We start from the raw sequence: 24,475 nt of genomic DNA, 5'->3' as shown, positions 1-24,475 counted from the left end.
AAAAGCACTTGGTAAGGTTCACAGGACTTGTCAACTAGTAGATAGTTAGGTATTACTTTTTAACTAAGGGACCCCAAAACCATCTTACTTTTTTCTTGGTCCTGTCAATCCCACTTCAGAGAGAATCTCTTACTACTGACTTGTTGATGTAAATCTGCCAGTGTTCTGAAGAGGTGAGTGGGACAGGGAGCCTGGGATACATGTGTATCTGTATAGTCTTATTTATTATGCTTATATTTTCTGTTTGCAGCCTTACTGCTGCCGTGCCAGGTGTCCTCTTAGAGTTTAAATTCCTTTGGTCCAACCTTACCCCGTGATTAAGCCTCTAATTTTATTTAGAGGAAAAGAATGAATTATTACCCAACCACATGGGGAGAACATCTGGTATTCTCACAGCTTCTGCCATAAGCTTTTAGCCAGTGCTCTCATTTTTGCTGCCTTGTGCCTTCCCCTGACCTTCAGAAATGCATGAGGCCTCCATTACTTGAATCTTTCTTGATGGTATACTCTGATGCAGAGCAGTTCCCTGTTTCTTGGCTACTTCTGTGCAGGTCCTTAATGTTTTAGCTTCTTTGTTCCACTGAATTAGCTGTGAATTACCCATTTGCTTTTCATCTCCCCAGATTTTATCATCATTACTCACCTAATATTATCTCTCTTTTCCTCTTTATCCTTGTTAATTTCTTTAGTGTCATTTTAGTGACACTAAAATAAGTGGAATAAATGCCAAGTCTAATGTTTAAAAGTAGAACAAAAGTAGAATATCACTGCATGAATTGTTCTGCATTGCCCCTTTATTTCATTTCATTTTAGTCTTCTTGTTCCATGAATCTAACAATAGTCATTATTTACTGAACACCAGGCACTGTATGATATTCTTTCTATACATTATATAATTTATTCCTCACAACTACCCACACGAGGTAAGTGCTGTTATTATAACAATTTTTCAGAGAAAGAAACTAAGGCTTGGAGAAGCTAAATGAATACAGAGTTCACACTCCAAAAATACAGTTGTGCCAAAACTTAACCAAGATGGCCTGAGTCTAGAATTTGTCTTAATTAGCTTGCTGTACTGATTATGTACACCACACAGTTGAATGCTGTTTATAAAAAAAATAATTAGATGATGCTGTAAATAAATACTCTACCTGAACTAATTGTGTATTTCATTAGGTACTTGTGATTGAGGATTATATACCATTTCAGAGGTCCAAAAACATTAAAAATTATCCAGTTGGTTGCCCTAGTGTTATTAATAATAGAAGAGAAAATGGTAGAATTGGAAAAATTTTATTATCTGATTGATCCAAGCTCAGAAACCAAGAACAGGTATGTATGTATGTGTATGTACATACATACAGATACACATAATTGGTAGCCTGACACAGAAGCACTCTAGATTAAAGTTTTAGGTAAAGATTATTTTAGCATTTAAAATGAATAATTCCAGGATAATATAATTTATTTTATTCATATATCAGATTCCATATACATGCACTGTAATTTGTGCCAGCTGTGCTTGATCTTGGCCACTGAAGTACCCATAATGTGAGCAAGATTTTCAGTAAGACTTTATATAACTTTGGTTTCCTATTCACCCATTGTTAATATATAATATAAATAGTATATTTATATTCTAAATGGTATTTCATATTCCATTTTTATTACAATCTTCTGACAGGAATATAAGTATTATAGGAGATGGATTTGGTCAGGCATTCTTAAAATAGAATAGTCTGATTCAAACTGAATGAGATCAAGCTTTTATTTTTAGCTTTTTCATTTATCTTCTATCTTTGGAGAGTGGAGATAGAATGTGTTGAGAAGCACACAGTCTCCTAGACATTACTTATCTCAAGTTATAACTCATGTTTGCCTGTAATGGACTCAAGGCCATTAGAGAGAACAGTGTTTGGAGAAGATGGAGGTGCATTTGAGATATAATTTGCAATTTATTTTGGAAACAAGTCTGACATAAGACAATTTCAGAGTCGAAATGTAATAGGAAGCTAATCAAATCACAAAATAAACTTTAAGTTTAACAATAGCAGTATAAGCTCATATTCATCCCTTGAAATCAAAAAGCTTGTATAAGTTTTAACCTGAAAATGTATGTTCCCTAGAAATAGCCTTAATGTATATCCTAAGGGTCAAAGGATTGAAGTGAGGGAGAGCAAGATTCTTTCATGGGTTCCATAACTTCATGAAGAACTTGTAAGTAGCTGTTTCTTTACCAGCCAGACAAGATAGTCATAACCAGCCATACATAACCAGCCAGTTATTTGTAAAGAATGTTTTAAAATCATTCATTTCCTAGCTATTTTCTACTTTTTTAAGTGTGTTTTGTTCATGTTATGAATCAAAATTTGTTCCATATGAATCAAACAATAAAGTATTAAAAAGAAACTTTTTAATGAAAAGTATTACAAGTGAAAGTATTATAAGATTTACAGACATGAAAAGGAATAATTGACTATTTTGAGTAAATGAAACTCAATTCAGAAGCCACCATAAACTAAAATGAAATCACAAACGAGAAAAATATTTCTAGTAAACAAAGGGTTAATATAAAATATAAAGAGTTTTTACATACCTAGAAAAAGATAGCATATATTCTAAAAGAAAAACATAGAAAAGACATGTATATAGTCCAAAAGAAATGCATATAGTCCATAAACATGAAGAATGTTCAAGCTCATTTATAATCAGTTAATAATTATTACATATTAAAGATAAAACAAACAATTTTGTGTATAGAATGGTCAAATGGTAATGGGAAGGGTGTGGTACAATGGCCACTCTTCTATCACACCCTACTGATAAACATATAAATTGATATGACTTTATGTTGTCACTTTTACTTCCAAAGTTCATGATTTCTTTTTGTTTTAAAATTAATAGACTTTTTTTAGAGTGGTTTTAGCCTTGCAGAAAATAGAGAGTTCCCATAGATTCTCTTTGCTGTCCTCCTCTCTCCCCGCAGCTTCCTCTATTACCAGCATGTTGCATTCATGTGGTACGTTTGTTATAATTGTTAAACCAATATCAATACATTGCTATTAGCTTAAAGTCTATAGCTTTCATTGGGCTCACTCCTTATATTGTGGGGCTTCCCTGAGGGCTCAGTGGGTAAAGAACGTACCTGCAGTGCAGGTGACACAGGAGACGTGAGTTTGATTGCTGGGTCAGGAAAGATCCCCTGGAGTAGGAAATGGCTACCCACTCCAGTGTTCTTGCCTGAAAAATCCTATGGACAGAGGAGCCTGGCAGGCTACAGTCCAGAGGAGAGCAAAGAGTCAGACACTACTGAACATCACGTGCTCCTCATATTGTACATTTTGTGCATTTTGACATATGTATGATGATATATATCCGCCATTGCAGTATTATACAGAATAGGTTAACTGCTCAAAAAATGCCATGTGCTTCACCTTTTCATCTGTTGCTCCCTTCCCCTGAACCCCTGGCAACCAGTGATCTTTTTACTGTCTTCATATTTTTATCTTTTCCGGAATGTCATACAACCAGAGTCATCTAGTTATAGTCTTTTCAGATTGGTTTCTTTCACTTAGCAATATGCTTGCAAGATTTTTTCATATCTTTTTATCCTTTAATAGTTAATTTCTTTTTTTTTACTGAATAATATTTCATAGTTTGGGGGTACTACAGTTTATCCAGTCACTTATTGAAGGATATCTTGATTGCTTCCAAGTTTTGGCAAGTTATGAATAAACCTGCTATAAACATCTATGTGCAGGTTTTGCATAGACGTAAGTTTTCAACTCTGTTAGGTAAAAGCTACAGAGCATGGTTGGTGCATTTTATAGTATGAGCATGTTTAGTTTTGTAAGAAACTACCAAACTGTCTTTCAAAGTGGCTGTACCATTTTGCAGTCTCACCAGCAGTGAATGAGAGTTCCTGTTGCTCTCCATCCTTGTCAACATTTGGTGTTGTCAGTGTTCGGATTTTAGCCATTCTAATAGAAGTGTAGTGTGATATCTTATAGTTTTAATTTGAAATTCCTTAATGAAATATGGTTGATCATATTTTCATATACTTATTTGCCTTCTACATATTTTTTATAGTGAGATATCTGTTCCAAATCTTTGCCTATTTTTTAATGGGTGTTTATAATTTTTTCTTACTGTTGAGTTTTAAGAGGTTCTTTCTGGAGATATATTTTAGCTACCAGTCTTTTGTCACTTATATGTTTTGAAAAGATTTTCTGCCAATCTGTGATTTTTATTTCCATTTTTAAAATTATCATTTTCAAGGAAAAGTTTTTAAGATTAAAAAGTCCAACTTACTGATGCTTTTCTTTCATGGATCATGCTTTTGATTTGTATCTAAAAAGTCATCATGAATCCCCAAATCATCTAAATTTTCTCCTGTATTATCCTCTAGAGTTTTATAGTCTGGAATTTTACATTTAGGTCCATGATTCACTTTGTGTTAATTTTTGTGAAAGATAAAAGGTCTGCATCTAGATTCATTTTTTTACTGCATGTGAACGGCCAGTTGTTCCAGTACCATTTGTTGAAAATACTACCTTTTCTCTACTGAAATACCTTTGCTCCTTTGTTGAAGACCAGTTGACTATATCTGTATGGGACTGTTCCTGGGATCTTTATTTTATTCTGTCCCATCAGTCTATTTATCTATTCTTTCACCAGTACTGCACTGTCTTATTACAGTAAATCTTGAACCTGGGAAATGTCAATTCTCCAACTTTGTTCACCCTCACGGTTGTCTTTCCTATTCTGAGGTTTTTGCCTTCCCATATGCACTTTAGAATCAGTTTGTCAATATATCAAGGGGAGCATTGTAGCTAGACTGCACAGCTAACCCTGATGACGTCTTCATGACTCTGTCCTGGTACTAACACACTATATACATTGTCACGTTAACCTTTCTGGTTACTCTAAATCTGTAAATATGAAGTGTATAAGATACTTCATGTGTTTTTATGCTAAGGAAAGAAGGAAGTGGAAACCAGCCTTTTTTGAGTACTTATTATGCATACATTAAGTACTTCTCATTCCTTATGCCATCCTTATAAAGTAAGAGTTATTTTTCTCATTTTTACAGATTAGGAAATGGAGACTAAAAGAAGCATTTCCCTTGTTATAATGAAATAAACTTTATGAATTTGTTTGTAGGTTATTACACTGATAATTTATAATAAGTGTCATGGGCTTAAAATTTTTTAATAACAAAGCTTATTAAGTAAACTTCCTAGTGGGCAGAAGATACGAAGGTCCAGGTGTTATATTGAAGGTTAGAACTGAACTGACTGAATATTGCAATAGGATAAGTCTTTTGAAGTTCTGTTCCTCATCAGATATGAGGTCCACCAGGGCTAGGACAAGAACAAAGCCTGTGTTTGGTGAAACTGGATCTGCTTAGCAACAAATGCTTTTATTCATGATTAAGAAACTGGTTCAGCATGTGCGGTATATGGGACTCTCTGTACCTTCTACTCACTTTTGCTGTGAACCTAAAACTTCTCTAAAAAATAAGGCTATTAAAAATGATTCACATCTTTGTATATTTTAAATCAATGAAATCAAAATTAATGGAATCTTAATTTATGAAACTCTGAACTCATCATGGTAATTTCTCGATAAGATGACCGTCAGTAAACTGGTGAAATCATACTTACCACACATTCAGTTAGTTAGAACCCTTGGCATCCTCAACTGGATATTTTATCTGGTTTCTCAGTGGGAATAGGAAGGGAAGGACAATGTGAGGGTTATACCAATAGCATCAACGCTTGATTGGCATGGACCCTAGAAAAGTAAAGCCTAAAGAGCAAAAATATTGCAGTGTTTACCCTTCAACATGGAGAAGGCAATGGCACCCCATTCCAGTACTCTTGCCTGGAAAATCCCATGGACTGAGGAGCCTGATGGGCTGCAGTCCATGGGGTTGCTGAGGGTCGGACACGACTGAGCGACTTCACTTTCACTTTCATGCACTGGAGAAGGAAATGCCAACCTACTCCAGTGTTCTTGCCTGCAGAATCCCAGGGACGTGGGAGCCTGGTGGGTTGCCGTCTATGGGGTTGCACAGAGTCGGACACGACTGAAGTGACTTAGCAGCATCCTTCAACACCCTGTATGTCTGGCAGGTATACTGCCTTGGGTCAGACACTTCTGGCTAAAATACCTTTATGATGCTTGATGCCTCTCTAGCCATGAGTATCCTCCAACTAAGTTCACCTGCTCACCAGGGCAACCTCTGATTATTATCAGGTTTCCTCTCTTTTTGTGCCTATTGGGAACATCTGTGCTTCTTTTTATATTATAAATATTCATTGAGGAACACTAGCTACCTGAAAAATCTTTTAATATTATTCCCCAGACACAACTGAGCGACTTCACTTTCACTTTTCACTTTCATGCATTGGAGAAGGAAATGGCAACCCACTCCAGTGTTCTTGCCTGGAGAATCCCAGGGACAGGGGAGCCTGGTGGGCTGCTGTCTATGGGGTCACACAGAGTCAGACACCACTGAAGTGACTTAGCAGCAGCAGCAGCAACATGGTTTGAAAATATTAAATGTCTCTTTCCTCATCAGTAAAGTGGTGGTCGGGGGGGCTAGATTGACTCATTGCTAAAGGGTTCCTTACTTCTAAAATTCTATAGCTTTATAAAATTAGTTACTCCCTTAACAAATTATTTAAATTATTTTACCTGGATATAGTTATAAATATTTAATGGCATGGTAAGATGTCCATACCATATTGTTGAAGTTAAAAAAATTTTTTAAATGATTTCACTATGTTGTAAAAAAAGAAAAAGGAGATTAACATATGATACAGTGTTATTAACTAAAGTACAGATTTTGTTCAGATTTCACAAAATTTTATGCTAGTGTCCATTATTTGTTTTCATATCTTATGCAAGATTCCACATCGTATTTAGTTGCATTGAGTAGCTTCAGCTATATGCAACAAATTCTGGTAAATTCTTTCCATCTTTTTTCTGTTACAAATATTTTCTAATTTTCCTTGTTACAGCTGCTTAGATATACCCATCATTTAAAAGAGGACATTTAATTTCCACATGCACAGGGTTTTAAAAATATCTTTGATATTACTTTCTCATTTAAATGCTTTCTTCTCTGTAATCGTCTTCTGTGTTTTTTCAGTCCTCTAACTTTATTGAGAGTAATAAAGGCTCAATCAGTTGCTTTATTAAAGATCTAAATCAAAAGATCTCTCTTGGCTAAACCAAAGATCTCTCTTGGTAAATGTCACATTGCACTTGAAAATATGTGAGTTATTTTCAAATACCTTTTGATGTTGATTTCTAACCATAATTCCACAGTGATAAGAGAATAGACCCTATAGTTTCAATACCTTTAGACCATGAAATTTTTCCACCTTGTTTTATGTCCCTGGATATGTTCCAGTGCCTCCTAGTTTATAGTCTATGGGAACTTGAATAGAATTTGTAACTGTTGTGTGAAAATTATATAAATCTTAATTATGTTGAAAAATAAAGTCCCTGCTAATTGTAAAAGAAAAGACTTTTAAATAGATGTGTATTGTTTAATCCTGTATAGTTTAGTTTATATATATATGTATAAATAGGTATGTACATGCATGCTAAGTCACTTCAGTCATGTTTGACTCTTTGTGACCCTATGAACTGTAGCCTGCCAGGCTCCTCTGTCCATGGGATTCTCCAGGCAAGAATATTGAAGTGGGTTGTCGTGCTGTCCTCCAGGGGATCTTCCTGACTCAGGAACTGAACCTGCAGCTCTTAAGTCTCTTGCTTTGGCAGGCAGATTCTTTATCACTAGCACCACCTGGGAAGCCCATAAGTAGATATATGCATTTATGAATTAGATATAGCACTGTGTTGATTGGATATTACTGATTTATCTCTGAGTGGTAAGATTACAGGTTTTTTATTTCCTCTTTTTCTCCTCCATAATTTGTTTACCAGTTGAATTAATGTTATAATAGGAAATGGCATTCAAATCTGAAAAAAACAAAGTGTCCTTGTCTTGTAAATTGTTTTAATTCAGCACTCTATGAAACCTAATGCAAAGGAAGATCCAACGAGGGACTTGAAACAGCTTCTCCAGGAGTTGAGAAGTGTGATCAACGAGGAGCCAGCCGTGCCTCTGGGCAAGAGCGAGGAAGACGGGAGAGCACCGTCTCTGGGGGTCTCCTTTGTGGCTGTGTAAGACTGAACGTGCTTCAGAGTGGGAAAGTGTCCCTCAACAGTGGTTGGCCATCACGTTGTCTACATGGGAGGCTGAGGTTACATTAACTTTGAGGGGTATCTGAACATTACCAGGAGAAATGATGTGAAAGTCGAGGAGTTAGCAGAAGTGAAACTACTAGATATTGAGAGAAAATATTATTTGTTCTATTCAGAAATTAGGGCAAAGTGTGACATTCATACAGTACATTCATATAGTAATGTATAGTTGCCAGCAAATTTCACATTCATAATCTTACTTGATTATCACAGCAACTGTTTGAGACAAGACAGAGCAGGATTTATTTATCCCATTTTAAAAATAAGAAAAACACAAGTTCCAAAAGGTTGACTTACCTACAGCCACGTATGGTGGAGCTAAAACGAACCTTGAGAACTATGTAGTCTTCAAATATAAACTAATTGGAAAGCTTTGGCTCTCTAGGCATCCATGCCAGTGACTTAAATTACTATAAAGTCAGATCCAAAAAGCGATTCAACCAGTCTACCAGCCACTGCCTACATGTACTTACAGAAATCAAATAGTGTTTTAAAATTTTAATGTGTGCTATTACTAAATTTACTTAGAGCATTTTAGCACAGTAGATATACTGTATTATTAGCATTACAATATTAGTTATATGTTGTTAGTATTATAACAACTCGCTTTTGTAACATTTGTTTTCTGGTTATATAGCAAATATCTCAAAATCATACTCTCTGACATAATACTTATATGTAAACAATCTCCAGTTTCTTTAAGATATTCAGATAGTGTTTATTAACCTGAGGTAGCAAAATATTAATTGGATTTGTCTATTTTACTAATAATATTTGTTAATAGTAGTAAAATATTAGTGATAGTCTGGTTACCTAACATAACATTGCATTCTCTGAATCACATGTCAGAAACATCCTCTTGTCACTTCATCCAAGAACACTTATATATGCAGAGTACTTTAAAAAAAATGTTCTTATGCATTTTACTTATTTTTTCAACTTCTAAGTTGAAGTATAGTTGATTTACAATGTTGTTTTAATTTCTGCTGTATAGCAAAGGGATTCACTTGTAGATACATGTACATTCGGTTTTAAATATTCTTTTCCATTACGGTTTATCATGGGATATTGAATATAGTTCTCTGTGCTATACAGTAGGGCCTTGTTGTTTATGTGTTTTGTATATAAACGCTTACGTCTGCTGACCCCAGACTCCCACCCCTTCCCTTTTCCACCCTCCTTCTCCTTTGGCAACCAGCAGCCTGCTCTCTGTGTCCGTCATTCTGTCTCTGTTTCATAGATGGGCCAACCTGTGTCGTAGTTTAGATTACAGATACAGGTGATATCACGTGGCGTTTGTCCTTCCCTTTCTGACTTGTTTCACTTCGTATCATCATCTCTGGTTGCATCCATGTTGCTGCAGATGGCGTTATTTTGTTCTTTTGCTGACAGAGTAGTATTCCACTGTACCTATGTGCCGCATCTTGTTTATCCACTCGTCTGTCAAAGGACAGTTAAGTTGTTGCCATGTCTTGGCTATTATGGATAGCAGAGCACTTTGGTTTTTGTCCTAACTCTATAATGTGCTTTCTAAGCTAGGGCAGTATTTATGAAGCTCATTTGACCAATGATTACATTGACATAGATTGAGTTGCCGCCGCCTATGAGTCAAAGAGTCAAAGTCAGAAGTAAACAAAGTGAACATTAGAGCCCCTGGCTTCCAGAACTCATTCCACAAGATCACCATGACTTCCCTGATCAAATTCCATCACTTCAACCGCTGCAGATATGCTTGACTATATTGGACTCTGTTGAACATGAATATATTTGGCCCCTGCCTTTAGATAATTTATGTTAATTTGCTATAATTCTACAAATGACCTTGTCACCAAAGCCTAAATTCAACCTAATGCTTTTAAAGGTTCAGGGACAAAAGCATTTCTAGGTTGATAAACTCCATGGGTAGCCCCTTGCAAAACTTGCTTGGAGACCTAAAATCTACTCTTGTGCATTAAAGAAGAGTTAAATACATATGAGCAATTGATTCTAAAAATACATGGAATCTGGAAATTATTCTTTGTATAATTAACTGAGTTATATTTATGTATACAGAGATGGTAGAGTAAGAGATTCCATTATTGAGTCAAGCCTGAGATTAGACATATGCCTTAGGTAAGAGGAATCTGAGATTCTGAAACTTATTAATTGCCTACGAATTGTACATGTGACCAGATAATTTGGGAAGTCTGGATAGTTTAAATGGGAATTGATGGAAAGCCTTAATAGTGTTTAACTGAAACAAAAAAGGATTTTAGTGAAATATACTAAAGTAACTTACTTTCTAGAAGTCAACTTAATAGGCTTTTTTTTTTTTTTTGCTGCTGTTTACCCAGATGAAGATATTTATGTGGTATGCCATTCCAAAAATGGAATACTTTTCCTACAGTTACAATAGCTTACATAACGTTCGAGAAGAAGGTGGTCTCAAAGGAAGTTGCAACAGCCTCAATATAAGGTTATAAGAACTTTACTGAAAACAGTCCTATTTTTATCAATAATCTAATAGCTGAATGTTTAAATGAAACCATTAAAAAGAGCATTAAAATACCATTAAAAAGAGAGATTACATCCATAACCCCTAAACAAAAACAACTTCTGAGAACTGTCTTTAGCCAAAAAGGAGAAAAGCTAATACTAGTTTGTTACTTAGACACAGAAGGCATTGCCTGCAGGTCTTCAGTAGCTCCCAGCATCTGCTGCATTCAACACACGGTTCTCAGACTGACACTGAAGCATCTCCCTAGCTGGTCGCCAGCCTGCTTTCCTCCTGTACTGAGCTCTGGTCAAAATGGACTACTACTGATTCCCAGAGGGGTCCACGTCCTTCTGTCTTCAAGCTTCTCTCCATACATTCTCTCCACTAGGAAGAGCCAGCACCCCAGTCTCACTCTTTCGAATCTGCATCTGTCTAAAAGCAGGATTCAGAGGAACAATTTGGTTTGGTCGCTAAGTTAAAATAACATCACATAGTCTTTAACTTCTCCCACCCTCTGCCAACAGAAGCAACAACTCATTAAGGGAATCCACTGAAGGCAGCAAATCAAGTGAAACTTTTAGCAGGTAAGAAACCATCTGACCGGCCCCTGACTTTCAAAATGTCCCCTTTGCTACTGTCTTTCATTCACTCATTCATTAGAATATCGCTCACTGCCTGTGATGTGCCGAGTTCTGTGCTAGGCCCATGGTTAACAGCAGGTGAGACACACATGGGCCCTGTCCTCAAGTTGCTTATAGTTGTAGGGTCTATTTATTGACTGACTGCCAGGAAAAACTTTTATCTTTCTATCTTTACTGCTTATGAAAAAATAGCAATATTAGAGTCCTCTTTATATCATAGAATATGAAAATGAATTCTAGTGTTTAAATTCCAGTTAGGCAAAGAAAGGCCTATTCATTACTGTATCTTTAGCACCAAGCATTTTGCCTACTTTTCAGTAAATATTTGTTCATGAATGAATTAAAGCAGATACTTTCTTACTGTCCCTACTGTTTGATCAATATTCAGTGAACTTGAATCTTTGTAAATACAGCTTTCTCTTAGCCTAAAAGAAGTTTTGATTGTCTTCTAACCTGGGTGTGTATCATTACACTCACTGATCCTGTTAATAATATCTGTAGCCATCTATTATCTGGGTGTTTTTGACTTATCTCCTTTAGTCTGTCTAATCAAATCTATGATATAGGCATTATCATCTCCATATATAGGTTAGAAATGAAGACTCAGCTTGCCAATAAATTTACCAAGGTCATACAGCTTGTAAATAAAGGAACCAGAATTGAACTCAGTTGTAGCCTGCTTCTGAGCTCAGGCTTATAACCACTCCTGTGTTCTGCTTCTGGGTACCTGGACAATCAGGATATTGGCAAGGTTACAATCCTTTTAGAAGCCCTTGGGATTAATGTATTCCCTTCCCTTTCTCTTTTAGAGCTGGGCCTCTAGCGCTTCATTCTTGCACCCTTTGCCTTGTGGCTCCTTCCTCCGTCTTCGCAGCTTCTGGCCTGGCATCCTCACGTCTTCTGCTGGGATTGTCACATCACCTTCTCTCTTCTGTGTGAAATCTCCCCCTCCCTTCGTCCTGTAAAGAGATTTGTGATGCCATTTAGATAATGTAGCCTGTATCTCCACATACTCCAGGACAGTCTCCCCATCTCAAGACCCTTCATGTCATCACATCTGCAGAGTCTCTAGTGCCATGTAAGGTAACATTCGTAGGCTGTTGGTATTTGGACAGATATGTTTGACAGTCATTATTCATCCCACCACACTGCTTTTAAAGCCACTTTACCACTCTACCTTTGTGGTAGCCTCTACAGTGTTCAGTGTGGATGTCTTAAATCTCTACAGTCTCTTGTAAGTTCCAGTCACTTCTGTGCATCGGTTTCAAATTGCTCTGCCTAAAGCACACCTCAGAGTATGGTCCCAGCCCCAAGACCTTCTAAGGCTCCCTATTGCCTAGTGCAGCAAGAACAGACTCCTTACCCTGGTAATGAAGACTATACAACACAGCCACGACCTTTTGGTCCAAGGCTTTTCTCCTAATATTCTCAAACGTTTTGGTCTCAGAACAGACACCTTGCCCTGATAATGAAGACTACACAACACAGCCATGACTTTTTCTAAGGCTTCCTCCTAATATTCTCAAACTTTTTGGTCTCAGGACCCCTTTGCACTCACAAATATCACTGAGGATTCCAAAGAGTTTTTGTTTACATAGATCATTTCTATTTTTAGTATTGGAAAATAAAATTAAATTTTAATCTTTAAAAAAATTAAAACAATTTGATACTTAAAGATAAGCAAAGTAAGTATATTACATGTTACTATAATAAAATAGTTTATTATGAAAAATAACTTTTCAAACAAGAATCATTAAGAAAACATCATTTTACAGTTAATTCATGGCTTAATAAAAGGTAGCTGTGTTCTCATACCTGCCTCTGCATTTTTCTGGTGTGATATCAGATATCATGGAGGCTCTGGGAAACTCCACTATATACTTATGAGAGACTAAGAGTTAAAAAGAAAATAATATCTTAGTATTCTAATAAAATTAGTGTTGACCTCACAAACCCCCTTTTCAAGGGCACCGCTTTAAGAACTGCTGTCTTAATGTTTTCAGACTGGTATCCAACCCACAGAGAACTTTGTGGTTTAGTTCAGCTTACTGATTTAAATAGGTCTGATAGTTTTGTAAAGTGACACTTATTGCTAAGAGAGGTTAGTTTTTTCCTTGGTTTTTAAATTTTAAATGAGTCATTAAGAGTGCATCTCTTAGAATCCATGAGGGAAATACTGGTTTTTATAGCTATTATTACAAAAAAGAATTTTGCAACCAAGATTATATGTTACTACATTTTCATTCTGCAAAATGTTCATGGGCACTGAATACATAAGGATGACGTAACTCTGGTTCTCCCTCATAGGGTATTTTAGGACTTCTGCAGTTTAGGGTCATGGCTGCCATCTTGGATTTATACATTAAGCCATCACTTTTGCCTTCACCAGCTTGTTCTTGTTGATAAATCTTAGCACTGAATTTGGAAATGGAATGTTTTTGCATAACCATTCTTATGTTTCCAGAGAGCCAGTCACGTTACACGTAGGAGAGTTGGAAGATCCACCTGGTTGCTTTGTATTCCAATCTGCAGGTGAGTTTTTAATGAAAGCACAAAAATTGGGTGGGCCTACTTAAACCTTACGGTGGATTCCCTTTCACTCACTGCTAGTCCCTCATTTTTTATACTATGTAACTTACTAGGTATGTTGTTGATTGGGTGTCACCTCCTGCTAGAGAGCTCTGCACAAGGGCAGATGACTTTAGTGGTTGGGGAATACCCCAGTACCCAGAACCTTCCCGGGACATAGCAGGCCCATAAATAATTCAGTAAATTATTCAGTAAAAATATTCAGTAAATAATTTCTGAATGAGTGAAAAGAAAAAGATACGAGACAGGTTGTTCTCCATACACTTTGCAAAGACAAAATGTGCTCTATAAAACAAGACAAATGAAGAAATTGAAAGATAGCAGAATCTGTTGAAAAACAAAATGGCACAACTCAAACTAGAAATGGAAAACAATAAAAATTAGGATAGGAAGGGCTGAAATCATAATCAGGGACATGACAGACCCCTAGGGAAAATTGCAGAAGAGGAAGTTTTCAAACTAAGAAATGTGAAAGATAATGGTAGAGTATAGGTTGCATTTGGAAGGCGAAGGCAAACCAGCAGACACATAATCAGCCCTCCTATGGAAGAAAACAAAATAAATGGAAAAGAACAAAACTGAAAATGATGGTTATTCAGCAAAAGTTTACCATAAATCTGGACAGTAATGTAAGTAGAGAAAATCGAGGTGTGAGGTGAAATAGAAGGAAAGTTTCCAGGTTTTCTTGTCTTTTGTAGAAGAATGTGAATGTATATCTAACATCAAAGCAATATTCTTAAATGAATTCTACTTCTTAATTTTTAAATTTTCAACTTGTGAGGAATCTTTATGAACTAATACTATATTTTGAAGAAGAGAAGATTTATTTGAAGTTGAACAGTTTCCTTAGATTTTACTTCAGTTGTATGTTTATGCTTTTGTTTTACCATTTACCCAGCATATATCCTTGCTTTATTAGATTAATATAAGTGAATGCTTTTACCTTTTCCCATAATTTGTGAGTACCTTAGAGCATGTTAACTCCATTTACTTTCCTTCCAGCTTACACAGAATCGTTGTCACATATTTTTATTATAAAGATAAAATACCATAAGGGGTCATTTCCATTGTGTTGTGCCATTAAAATTCATTTAGATGCACACACATATTCACACTTTATCTTATATCTGCTGTCATTTTACTTCAGCCTTTAATGTTTCCTTTAACATACTCTTCCAGTTTCTGTTTGTCTAAACTTGTCTTTATTTTATCCCCACTTTTGAGAAGTATTTTTGCTAAGTATAGAATTCTAGGTTAACATTTTTTTTTTCATTTTGAGAGTTTTCCATTGTTTTCTGGCTTCCAGTATCTCCACTAAGAAGTCAGCTCTAAATTTAATTATTCCTGATTTCAGTGTAACCTGTCATTTTGCCCTCCTAGAAGCTTTAAGATTGTTTTTTGTCTTCAGGTTTGGATTTGTTTTATTTTCTGGCAGTTTTTACTGATACGCCTAGGTATGGTTTTCTTTATATAAGAAGAACTTGTTTGTGGTTTGGGGTAAATGCTGTTGAATCTGTGGTGGTCTGTGCCTCCATCATCCAGACCTTGCAGGTCTGTGCCTGTTACCTGTATTTTTTTTCTCTTGGTTTTCTGCCATGTCAGTTTCACTCCTCGTTTTATTATTGTTCAGTCACTAATTTGTGTCTGACTCTTTGTAACCTCATGGACTTGCAGCACACCAGGCTTGCTTGTCCTTCCCCGTCTACCAGACTTTGCTCAAATTCATGTCAATAGAGTCAGAGATGCTATCCAACCATCTCATCCCCTGCTGCCCGCTTCTTCTCCTATCCTCAACATTCCTAGCATCAGGGTCTTTTCCAGAGTCAGCTCTTCGAATCAGGTGGCCAAAGTATTGGAGCTTTAACTTCAGCATCCGTCCTTCCAATGAATGTTCAGAGTTGATTTCCTTTGGGATTGACTGGTTTGATCTCCTTGCTCTTCAAGGAACTCTATAAAGAGTCTTCCCCACACCACAATTTGAAGGCATCAATTTTTCAGTGCTAAGCCTTCTTTATGGTCCAACTCTTATATCCATACATGACTACTGGGGAAAAAACCATAGCTTTGAGTATACAGACATTTGTCAGCAAAGTGATGTCTCTGCTTTTTAATATGCTGTCTAGGTTTATCATCAGACAAGGCAATAGCACCCCACTCCAGTACTCTTGCCTGGAAAATCCCATGGACAGAGGAGCCTGGTAGGCTGTAGTCCATGGGGTCACTAAGAGTCAGACACGACTGAGCGACTTCACTTTCACTTTTCACTTTCATGCATTGGAGAAGGAAATGGCAACCCACTCCAGTGTTCTTGCCTGGAGGATCCCAGGGACGGGGGAGCCTGGTGGGCTGCCGTCTATGGGGTCGCACAGAGTCAGACACGACTGAAGCAACTTTGCAGCAGCAGCAGCAGGTTTATCATAGCTTTCCTTCCAAAGAGCAAGTGTCTTTTAATTTCATGGCTGCAGTCACTGTCTGTAGTGATTTTGGAGCCCAAGAAAATAAAATCTGTCACTGTTTCCACTTTTCCCCCTTATATTTGCCAAGAAGTGCTGGGACTGAATGCCGTGATCTTGGATCTTGTTGAGTTTTAAGCCAACTTTTTCTCTCTCCTCTTTCACCCTTATCAGGAGGCTCCTTAGTTTCTCTTCTCTTTCTGCCACTAGAGTGGTATCATCTGCATAACTGAGGTTGTTGATATTTCTCCCAGATACTTTGATTCCAGTTTGTGCTTCATCCAGCATGGCATTTCATACGATGTACTCTGCATATAAGTTAAATAAGCACATTGACAACATACAGCTTGTCATAGTCCTTTCCTAATTTTAAACCACTCAGTTGTTCCATGTCCAGTTCTAACTGTTGCTTCTTTACCTGCATACAGGTTTCTCAGGAGACAAGTAAGGTGTTCTGGTATTCCCATCTCTTTAAGAATTTTCTACTGTTTATTATGATCCACACAGTCAAAGGCTTTAGTGTAGTCAGTGAAGCAGAAGTAAATGTTTTTATGAAATTCTCTTGCTTTCTCTGTGATTGAACAAATGTTGGCAATTTGATCTCTGATTCTTCTGCTTTTTCTAAACCCAGCTTGTACATCAAGAAGTTCTTGGTTCACGTACTGCTGAAGCCTAGCTTGAAGGATTTTGAGCATAACCTTACTAGCATGCAAAATGAATGCAGTTGTATGATACTTTGAGTATTCTTTGACACTGCGCTTCTTTGGGATTGGAATGAAAACACTGACCCTTTCCAGTCCTGTGGCCATTGCTGAGTTTTCCAAACTTGCTGACATATTGAGTGTAGCACTTTTACAGCATCATCTTTTAGGATTTGAAATAGCTCAGTTGGAATTCCATCACCTCCACTATCATTGTTTGCAGTCATACTTCCTAAGGCCCACTTGACTTCAGACTCCAGGATGTCTGGCTCTAGGTGAGTGACCACACCATCGTGATTAGTCAGGTCATTAAGACCTTTTTTGTATAGTTCTTCTGTGTATTCTCTCTACCTCTTCTTAATATCTTCTGCTTTTGTTAAGTTCTTACCATTTCTGTCCTTTATCGTGCCCATCCTTGCATGAAATGTTCCCCTGATCTCTCCAATTTTCTTTAAGCAATCTCTAGTCTTTCCCATTCTATTATTTTTTTTTCTACTTCTTGGCATTGTTCACTGAGGAAGGCCTTCTTATCTCTCCTTGCTATTCTCTGGAATGCTGCATTCAGTGGGATGCATCTTTCCCTTTCTCCCTTGCTTTTGCTTCTCTTCTTTCCTCAGCTATTTGTAAAGCCTCCTCAGACAACTACTTAGCCTTTTTGCATTTCTTTTTTGGGGTGGGATGATTTTGGTCACTGCCTCCTATACAGCGTTACAAACCCCTGTCCATAGTTTTTCAGGCACTCTGTCTACCAGATCTAATCCCTTGAGTCTATTCATCAAGTCCACTGTAAGGGACAAAATCATAAGGGATTTGATTTAGGTCATACCTGAATAGATTAGTGGTTGCCCCTATTTTCTTCAATTTAAACCTGAATTTTGCAGTAAGGAGCTCGTGGTCTGAGCCACAGTCAGCTCCAGGTCTTGTTTTTGCTGACTATATAAAGCTTCTCCATCTTTGTCTGCAAAGAATATAATCAGTCTGATTTTGGTATTGACCATCTGGTGATATCCATGTGTAGAGTCTTCTCTTGTGTTGTTGGAAGAAGGTTTTTGCTATGAGCAGTGTGTTCTCTTGTCTAAACTCTGTTAGCCTTTGCCCTGCTTTGTTTTGTACTCCAAGCCCAAATTTGCCTGTTACTCCAGGTATCTCTTGATGTCCCACGTTTGCATTCTAATCTCCTATGATGAAAAGGACATCTTTTTTTTGGTGTTAGTTTTCGAAGGTCTTGTAAGTCTTCATAAAACTGGTCAACTTCAGCTTCTTCGGCATCAGTGGTTGGGGAATAGACTTGGATTACTGTGATGATGAATGGTTTGCCTTGGAGACGAACCGGGATCATTCCGTCATTTTTAAGATCACACCCAAGTACTGCATTTCAGACTCTTTTGTTGACTACGAGGGCTACTCCATTTCTCCTAAGGGATTGTTGCCCACAGTAGTAGATATTATGGTCATCTGAATTAAATTTGCCCATTCCAGTCCATTTTAGTTCACTGATTCCTAAAATGTCAGTGTTCACTCTTGCCAGCTCCTGCTTCACCATGTCCAATTTACCTTGATTCACGGACCTAACACTCCAGGTTCCTTTGAGATATTGTTCTCTATAGCATCAGACTTCACTTCCATCACCAGCCACATCTGCAGCTGAGCATTATTTCCACTTGGGCCCAGCCACTGCATTCTTTCTGAAGCTATTAGTAATTGCCCTCTTCTCTTCCCCAGTAGTGTATCAGACACCTTCAAACCTGAGGGGTTCATCTTCCAGTGTCTTATCTCTTTGTCTTTTCATGCTGTTCATGGGGTTCTCACGGCAGGAATACTGGAGTGGTTTGCCATTTCCTCCTCCAGTGGACCACGTTTGTCAGAACTCTTCACTATGACCCATCTGTCTTGGGTGGCCTGCACAGCTTGGCTCACAGCTTCACTGAGTTAGGCAAGCCCTTTTGCTACAACAAGGCTGTGATCCATGAAGGAGGTCTCCTCATATGCTTGGTTATTTTTATTGTATGACAAACATATACGAACATATACGAAAAACTATTTCAGACTTAGACAATGCTTTCAGACTTAGAATAAGATTGCCTTCTTCCAGAGAAAATTCATGCTAGCCTCTGGTACTCAACCATACCAGCAATCCCAGATCAATTTAATCCAATCAGGAATTAAGCTAATTTGAGGATAGACCTCTGGAGAAGGCAATGGCACCCCACTCCAGTACTCTTGCCAGGAAAATCCCATGGACAGAGGAGCCTGGTGGGCTGCAGTCCATGGGGTCATGAAGTCGGACACGACTGAGCAACTTCACTTTCACTTTTCACTTTCGTGCATTGGAGAAGGAAATGGTAACCCACTCCAGTGTTCTTGCCTGGAGGATCCCAGGGACGGGGGAGCCTGGTGGGCTGCCGTCTATGGGGTCGCACAGAGTCAGACATGACTGAAGCGACTTAGCAGCAGCAGCAGAAAATAGACCTCAGGACCCACAAGGGCAGGCTCAGTTCCTTATTCCTAGGATGTACCCCATTTCAGTTCCAATTCAAAGTCTTGGGCTTTACCAGAACACACCACACCCACATGATTGGAAACATTTTCTCATGAGAGTTTGATTTTTTGAGAGGTGTAACATGCTATTTTTAATAACTGTGTCCTTTAACTTTTGTCCTTATAAAATTTTAGGAAGTCCATCTGTGAAAAATTCAGCTTCCCGTTCATTCCATTCTTCTCCTAAGAAGTCTCCAGTCCACTCACTCCTAACTAGTTCGGTTGAGGATTCCATAGGTTCCTCACCACAATATAGATCTACCAAACCTGTTCATTCACCTGATTCTGTTAAAGGTAAGAATGACCTGATTTCACTGATGAGATTGTTTTCCTACTCTGGTGATTTAAAAGTTCTTTTTCATAATTGGATTTAATAAAGTTTCACATGGTGTTCTTTTAGGTGCACTCCAATTGATGCTGTTTGGTGGGTGTGTGTTTAAGTGGGTCTTATTTATTTATTTATTTGTCTTAGTTAAATAGAATAATTATTAATGCACACATATGCATATACCTTAGTAAATAAACATAGATATTATAGATAAATATCTCTCTCTCTGACATGAATAATGATCTTTTTCTCTATTTTATAAGATTTTGGGTGTAAATGCTGAGAATGAATGCCTTTTCTTATTTCAGTTCAGTCGCTCAGTCATGTCCGACTCTCTGTGACACCATGAACTGCAGCGCAGCAGGCCTCCCTGTCCATCACCAACTCCCGGAGTATACCCAAACCCATGTCCACTGAGTCAGAGATGCCATCAAACCAAATCATCCTCTATTGTCCCCTTCTCCTCCTCCCCTCAATCTTTCCCAGCATCAGGGTCTTTTCCAGTGAGTCAGCTCTTCACATCAGATGGCCAAAGTATTGGAGTTTCAGCTTCAACATCAGTCCTACCAGTGAACACCCAGGACTGATCTCCTTTAGGATGGACTGGTTGGATCTCCTTGCAGTCCAAGGGACTCTCAAGAGTCTTCTCCAACACCCCAGTTCAAAAGCATCAATTCTTTGGCGCTCAGCTTTCTTTATAGTCCAACTCTCACATCCATACATGACTACTGGAAAAACCATAACCTTGACTAGATGGACCTTTGTTGATGAAGTAATATCTCTGATTTTTAATATGCTGTCTGCTGCTGCTGCTAAGTCACTTTAGTCGTGTCCGACTCTGTGCGACCCCATAGATGGCAGCCCACCAGGCTCCCCCGTCCCTGGGATTCTCCAGGCAGGATCACTGGAGTGGGTTGCCATTTCCTTCTCCAATGCATGAAAGTGAAAAGTGAAAAGGAAGTCGCTCAGTCGTGTCTGACTCTTCACAACCCCATGGACTGCAGCCCACCAGGCTCCTCTGTCCATGGGATTCTCCAGGCAAGAGTCCTGGAATGGGGTGCCATTGCCTTCTCTGAATATGCTGTCTAGGTTGGTCATAACTTTCCTTCTAAGGAGCAAGCGTCTTTTAATTTCATGGCTTCAGTCACCATCTGCAGTGATTTTGGAGCCCAGAAAAATGAAGTCAGCCACTGTTTCCCCATCTATTTGCCATGAAGTTATGAGACCAGATGCCATGATCTTAGTTTTCTCAATGTTGAGCTTTAAGCCAGCTTTTTCACTCTCCTCTTTTCACTTTCATCAAGAGGCTCTTTAGTTCTTCTTCACTTTCTGCCATAAGGGTGGTATCATCTGCATATCTGAGGTTATTGGTATTTCTTCCAGCAATCTTGATTCCAGCTTGTGCTTCAAATTATGTCTGTTTTCTGTCTCTGTAAGTGCAAGTATCTGTTATACAAACTTACCAAAGTGTCCTCATTTCTAAAATTTTGAGTTCATTTATTATTAATAAGGACAGGTAAGAACAAAATGATTTGCTTTAGAATAAGCCTGAAAAAATGAAAGTGGACATTAAGTATATATAAATGCTGAATTGAGCCTGAAATATTTTTCATCATATTTGACATCAGTGCTCTCTGGCATCATTCTCTTTGATAAGAGGTAAATTAGCCAAGTTGTTGCATCACTGTTAAGTCAGTTCCTGGTCTTTTGAAATTCTATGCCTAACATATTTTTAGATCCTTAAAAAAAAAAAATCAGGACTTAATCATACCTTTTAGCACATTTTCTTTTTTTGTCATCTTTTTCTGCATCTGGGTCCTCCTTCATCTCTTATACTTCTAAATTCTTTAATTAAAAAAAAAAAATTTGCTGTGCTGTGCTTAAGTTGCTCAGTCTTGTACAACTCTCTGCCGCCCCATAGACTGCAGCCTGGAGAAGGGCATGGCAACCCACTCCAGTATTCTTGCCTGGAGAATCCCATGGACAGAGGAGCCTGGCGGGCTACATTCCATCATGGGGTCCCAAAGAGTCAGACACAACTGAGCGACTAAGCACAGCACAGCACAGACTGTAGCCCGCCAGGCTCCTCTGTCCATGGGATTCTCCAGGCAAGAATACTGGAGTGAGTAGCCATGCCCTCCTCCAGGGGATCTTCCCAACCCAGGGATTGAACCCAGGTCTTGCCCACTATAGGCGGATTCTTTACCACCTGAGCCACCAGAGAAGCCCAGTTACATCCTGATGACAACAGTGATTATTGCAGGAGCAGAACAGTGCTGCTGGGCACCTCACTATTGGTTTGTGGTTACATAATGGAAGATCCCCTGAAGAAGGGAATGGCTACCCACTCCAGTATTCTGGCCTAGAGAATTCCATGGACTGTATAGTCCACGGGGTCGCAAAGAGTCTCGGACACGACCGAGCAACTTTCACTTTCACTTTCAATACCATGGCATTTTCTTTTTCGTTCCCTGTTGTCAGATATTTGTTAAACATGTTTTACGTTGTTTACGTTAAAAATCTCTCAATGAGAAATTATTTTTTACTCTCTTGAACAAAAATAATTCCTAGATGATTGCCTTTAAAATCATCTTTAAAAAGTAAAAGGGTGTTTTCTTGATAGGAAAATGAGGTATCAAAATATTTTCAAGATTATACAGCAAGTCAGAGACTAAGCTCGAAATTAAAATCTTGTGATTGACAGCCAGTATGTTTTGGAGGTTGACAAAGCATAGCGTACTTATTTGAGAATAGTTCCCAGGCTTCTAGCACCTCCTCAGTTGCTGCTGCCACATTTCTCCTAGGTTCCTTGTGGCTGTGTCAGCGTCCATACTGCTCCTGCAATATAATACTGTCCTCATTCAGGTGACAACAACCGAAACGGGCACTTGGCCTCACACATTCAAAAATGTTTCCAGCGCCGGTATTAAATCTCACTCTTCCAAACACTGAAGTTACTAGGACTACACAGGTTTGGAATGAAAAGCTGTCATTTAAAATGTAGGACGTATCATTAAACTTGAAGTGTTCTTACCACTCGTCCCGCTTAATGCTGTGTGGTTACAAACTAGTAAATCAGATTGGTTTGAAACAAAATCATGTAAGCTAGTATTGCAATATTTGGATACAGTATTTCTTTATTTTTAAAATAGTGGTTTAAAGCTTCCATTATATTAAAAGAAAGGTTGTTTAGCCCGTCATTGGAAGATTTCTAAAATGAAATATCAGATAGACTTTTAATATCACATCTAAGCAATTTTCTAACAGCTTCACAGTCTCAGCCAATAGAAACAACCGGAAAGACATGCAGGAAGCTCCAAACCAGACTGGAAAGCTTGCAAACTCTGGTAGAAGATTTACAGATGAAGAACCAAGGTACGGGGCACGTTTTTGGAGAGATCATCCTAGCTCAAAAGAATACTCAGCCTTCCTTTCAGGTCAAGCCTCTTAACTGTAGATCCACTGAAAAGGATACACAACAGGCAATTCAGAAACCTCAGTCAGAATGTAAGAGTCTTCACCACGACTAATGCCTGGATTAACAGTGTGACCTTGGACAGGTCGCTTTAGCCCTCCTCTTTCATCTAATAGGGACGCTAATATTGCTGACCAGCCCTCCGCAGGACATATGTTCTGAGTGGCTGAGTTCACATGACACTTTACCATACACTGTCTTTCTTGTCCTTTCAGGTCTGTAGATGAACATTTGTATGACAGTAGCGAGCATAAGGTGGCAGTTAATAGCCAGAAAACAAAACAACAGTATTTACCCTTATAGAAGATTTGAATTACCATGGGCAGACTGTGCCACCCAATGAATCACTAAATAAATAAAGATAAACTATGTCTAAATGTGGACTTCCATATGTCTACATAAACTAGAGCTATTTGAACGAGAAATTGTATTCTACAGATGATAGACAACTTTTGGGACATGAATTCTAAGTGGATATTCCCATGAATTCAGGAGGCGATCCTGTTTTATGATTCCCTGATATAAATCCATGAATCCAGGAGATTTTTGTCAGAGAGAAATTAATTTTGGAGTATACATGTTATTCTTATTTCATCTCTAGAAAATAATACAATCTTGCCAGATGAAGATAATAACTTTCAAAAAATCATGTAAAAATAAATGTAACCTTATTATAATAATAGTTGTTATTAGCATTTATTGAGCAATTATCAGCTGTGTGCCAGGCGCTGTGTGCCAGGCCCTGTATGCAGTGTCTTGTTTGTGAGCTTCACAACACTGGGAGGTGCATGCGAATATCTTGTCATTTGGTAAGGAGGAAGCTGAAGATCACAGCCAATAAGTTCTAAGTCACACAATGAGTAGTGTATCTCTGCAATTTTTGACCCCAAAATTCACACTTTTAATGTATTAAAAGCTAAATTGTTACTAAAGAAAATCAACAAATTCTTTTTGATAACTCCAGATGTCTGTGTATATAAACATAAAGAAA

At 37.9% G+C, this 24,475-nt stretch overlaps 1 protein-coding gene across 48 annotated transcripts in view; it reads left to right on the top strand.

Annotated features, from left to right (window-relative positions):
• The window catches only part of CCDC158 (coiled-coil domain containing 158), an 80,367-nt gene that overhangs the window by 53,350 nt on the left and 2,542 nt on the right, over window positions 1–24,475 (top strand). For 19 of the 48 annotated variants that reach the window (XM_069593193.1, XM_069593192.1, XM_069593188.1 and 16 more), the window contains 5 exons: window positions 8,045–8,202; window positions 11,284–11,343; window positions 13,865–13,932; window positions 19,817–19,975; window positions 23,277–23,384. In XM_069593193.1, the coding sequence (XP_069449294.1) occupies window positions 8,045–8,202; window positions 11,284–11,343; window positions 13,865–13,932; window positions 19,817–19,975; window positions 23,277–23,384 (553 nt within the window). Of the gene's footprint in view, window positions 1–8,044; window positions 8,203–11,283; window positions 11,344–12,209; window positions 12,484–13,864; window positions 13,933–19,816; window positions 19,976–23,276; window positions 23,617–24,475 lie in introns of those variants that run through there. The other 29 variants (XM_069593200.1, XM_069593157.1, XM_069593158.1 and 26 more) reach the window with 3 other exon arrangements.

Source organism: Ovis canadensis, chromosome 6, assembly GCF_042477335.2.
Source record: "Ovis canadensis isolate MfBH-ARS-UI-01 breed Bighorn chromosome 6, ARS-UI_OviCan_v2, whole genome shotgun sequence".
Taxonomy (NCBI): domain Eukaryota; kingdom Metazoa; phylum Chordata; class Mammalia; order Artiodactyla; family Bovidae; genus Ovis; species Ovis canadensis.
This window is presented reverse-complemented; position numbering and strand designations above follow the sequence as displayed.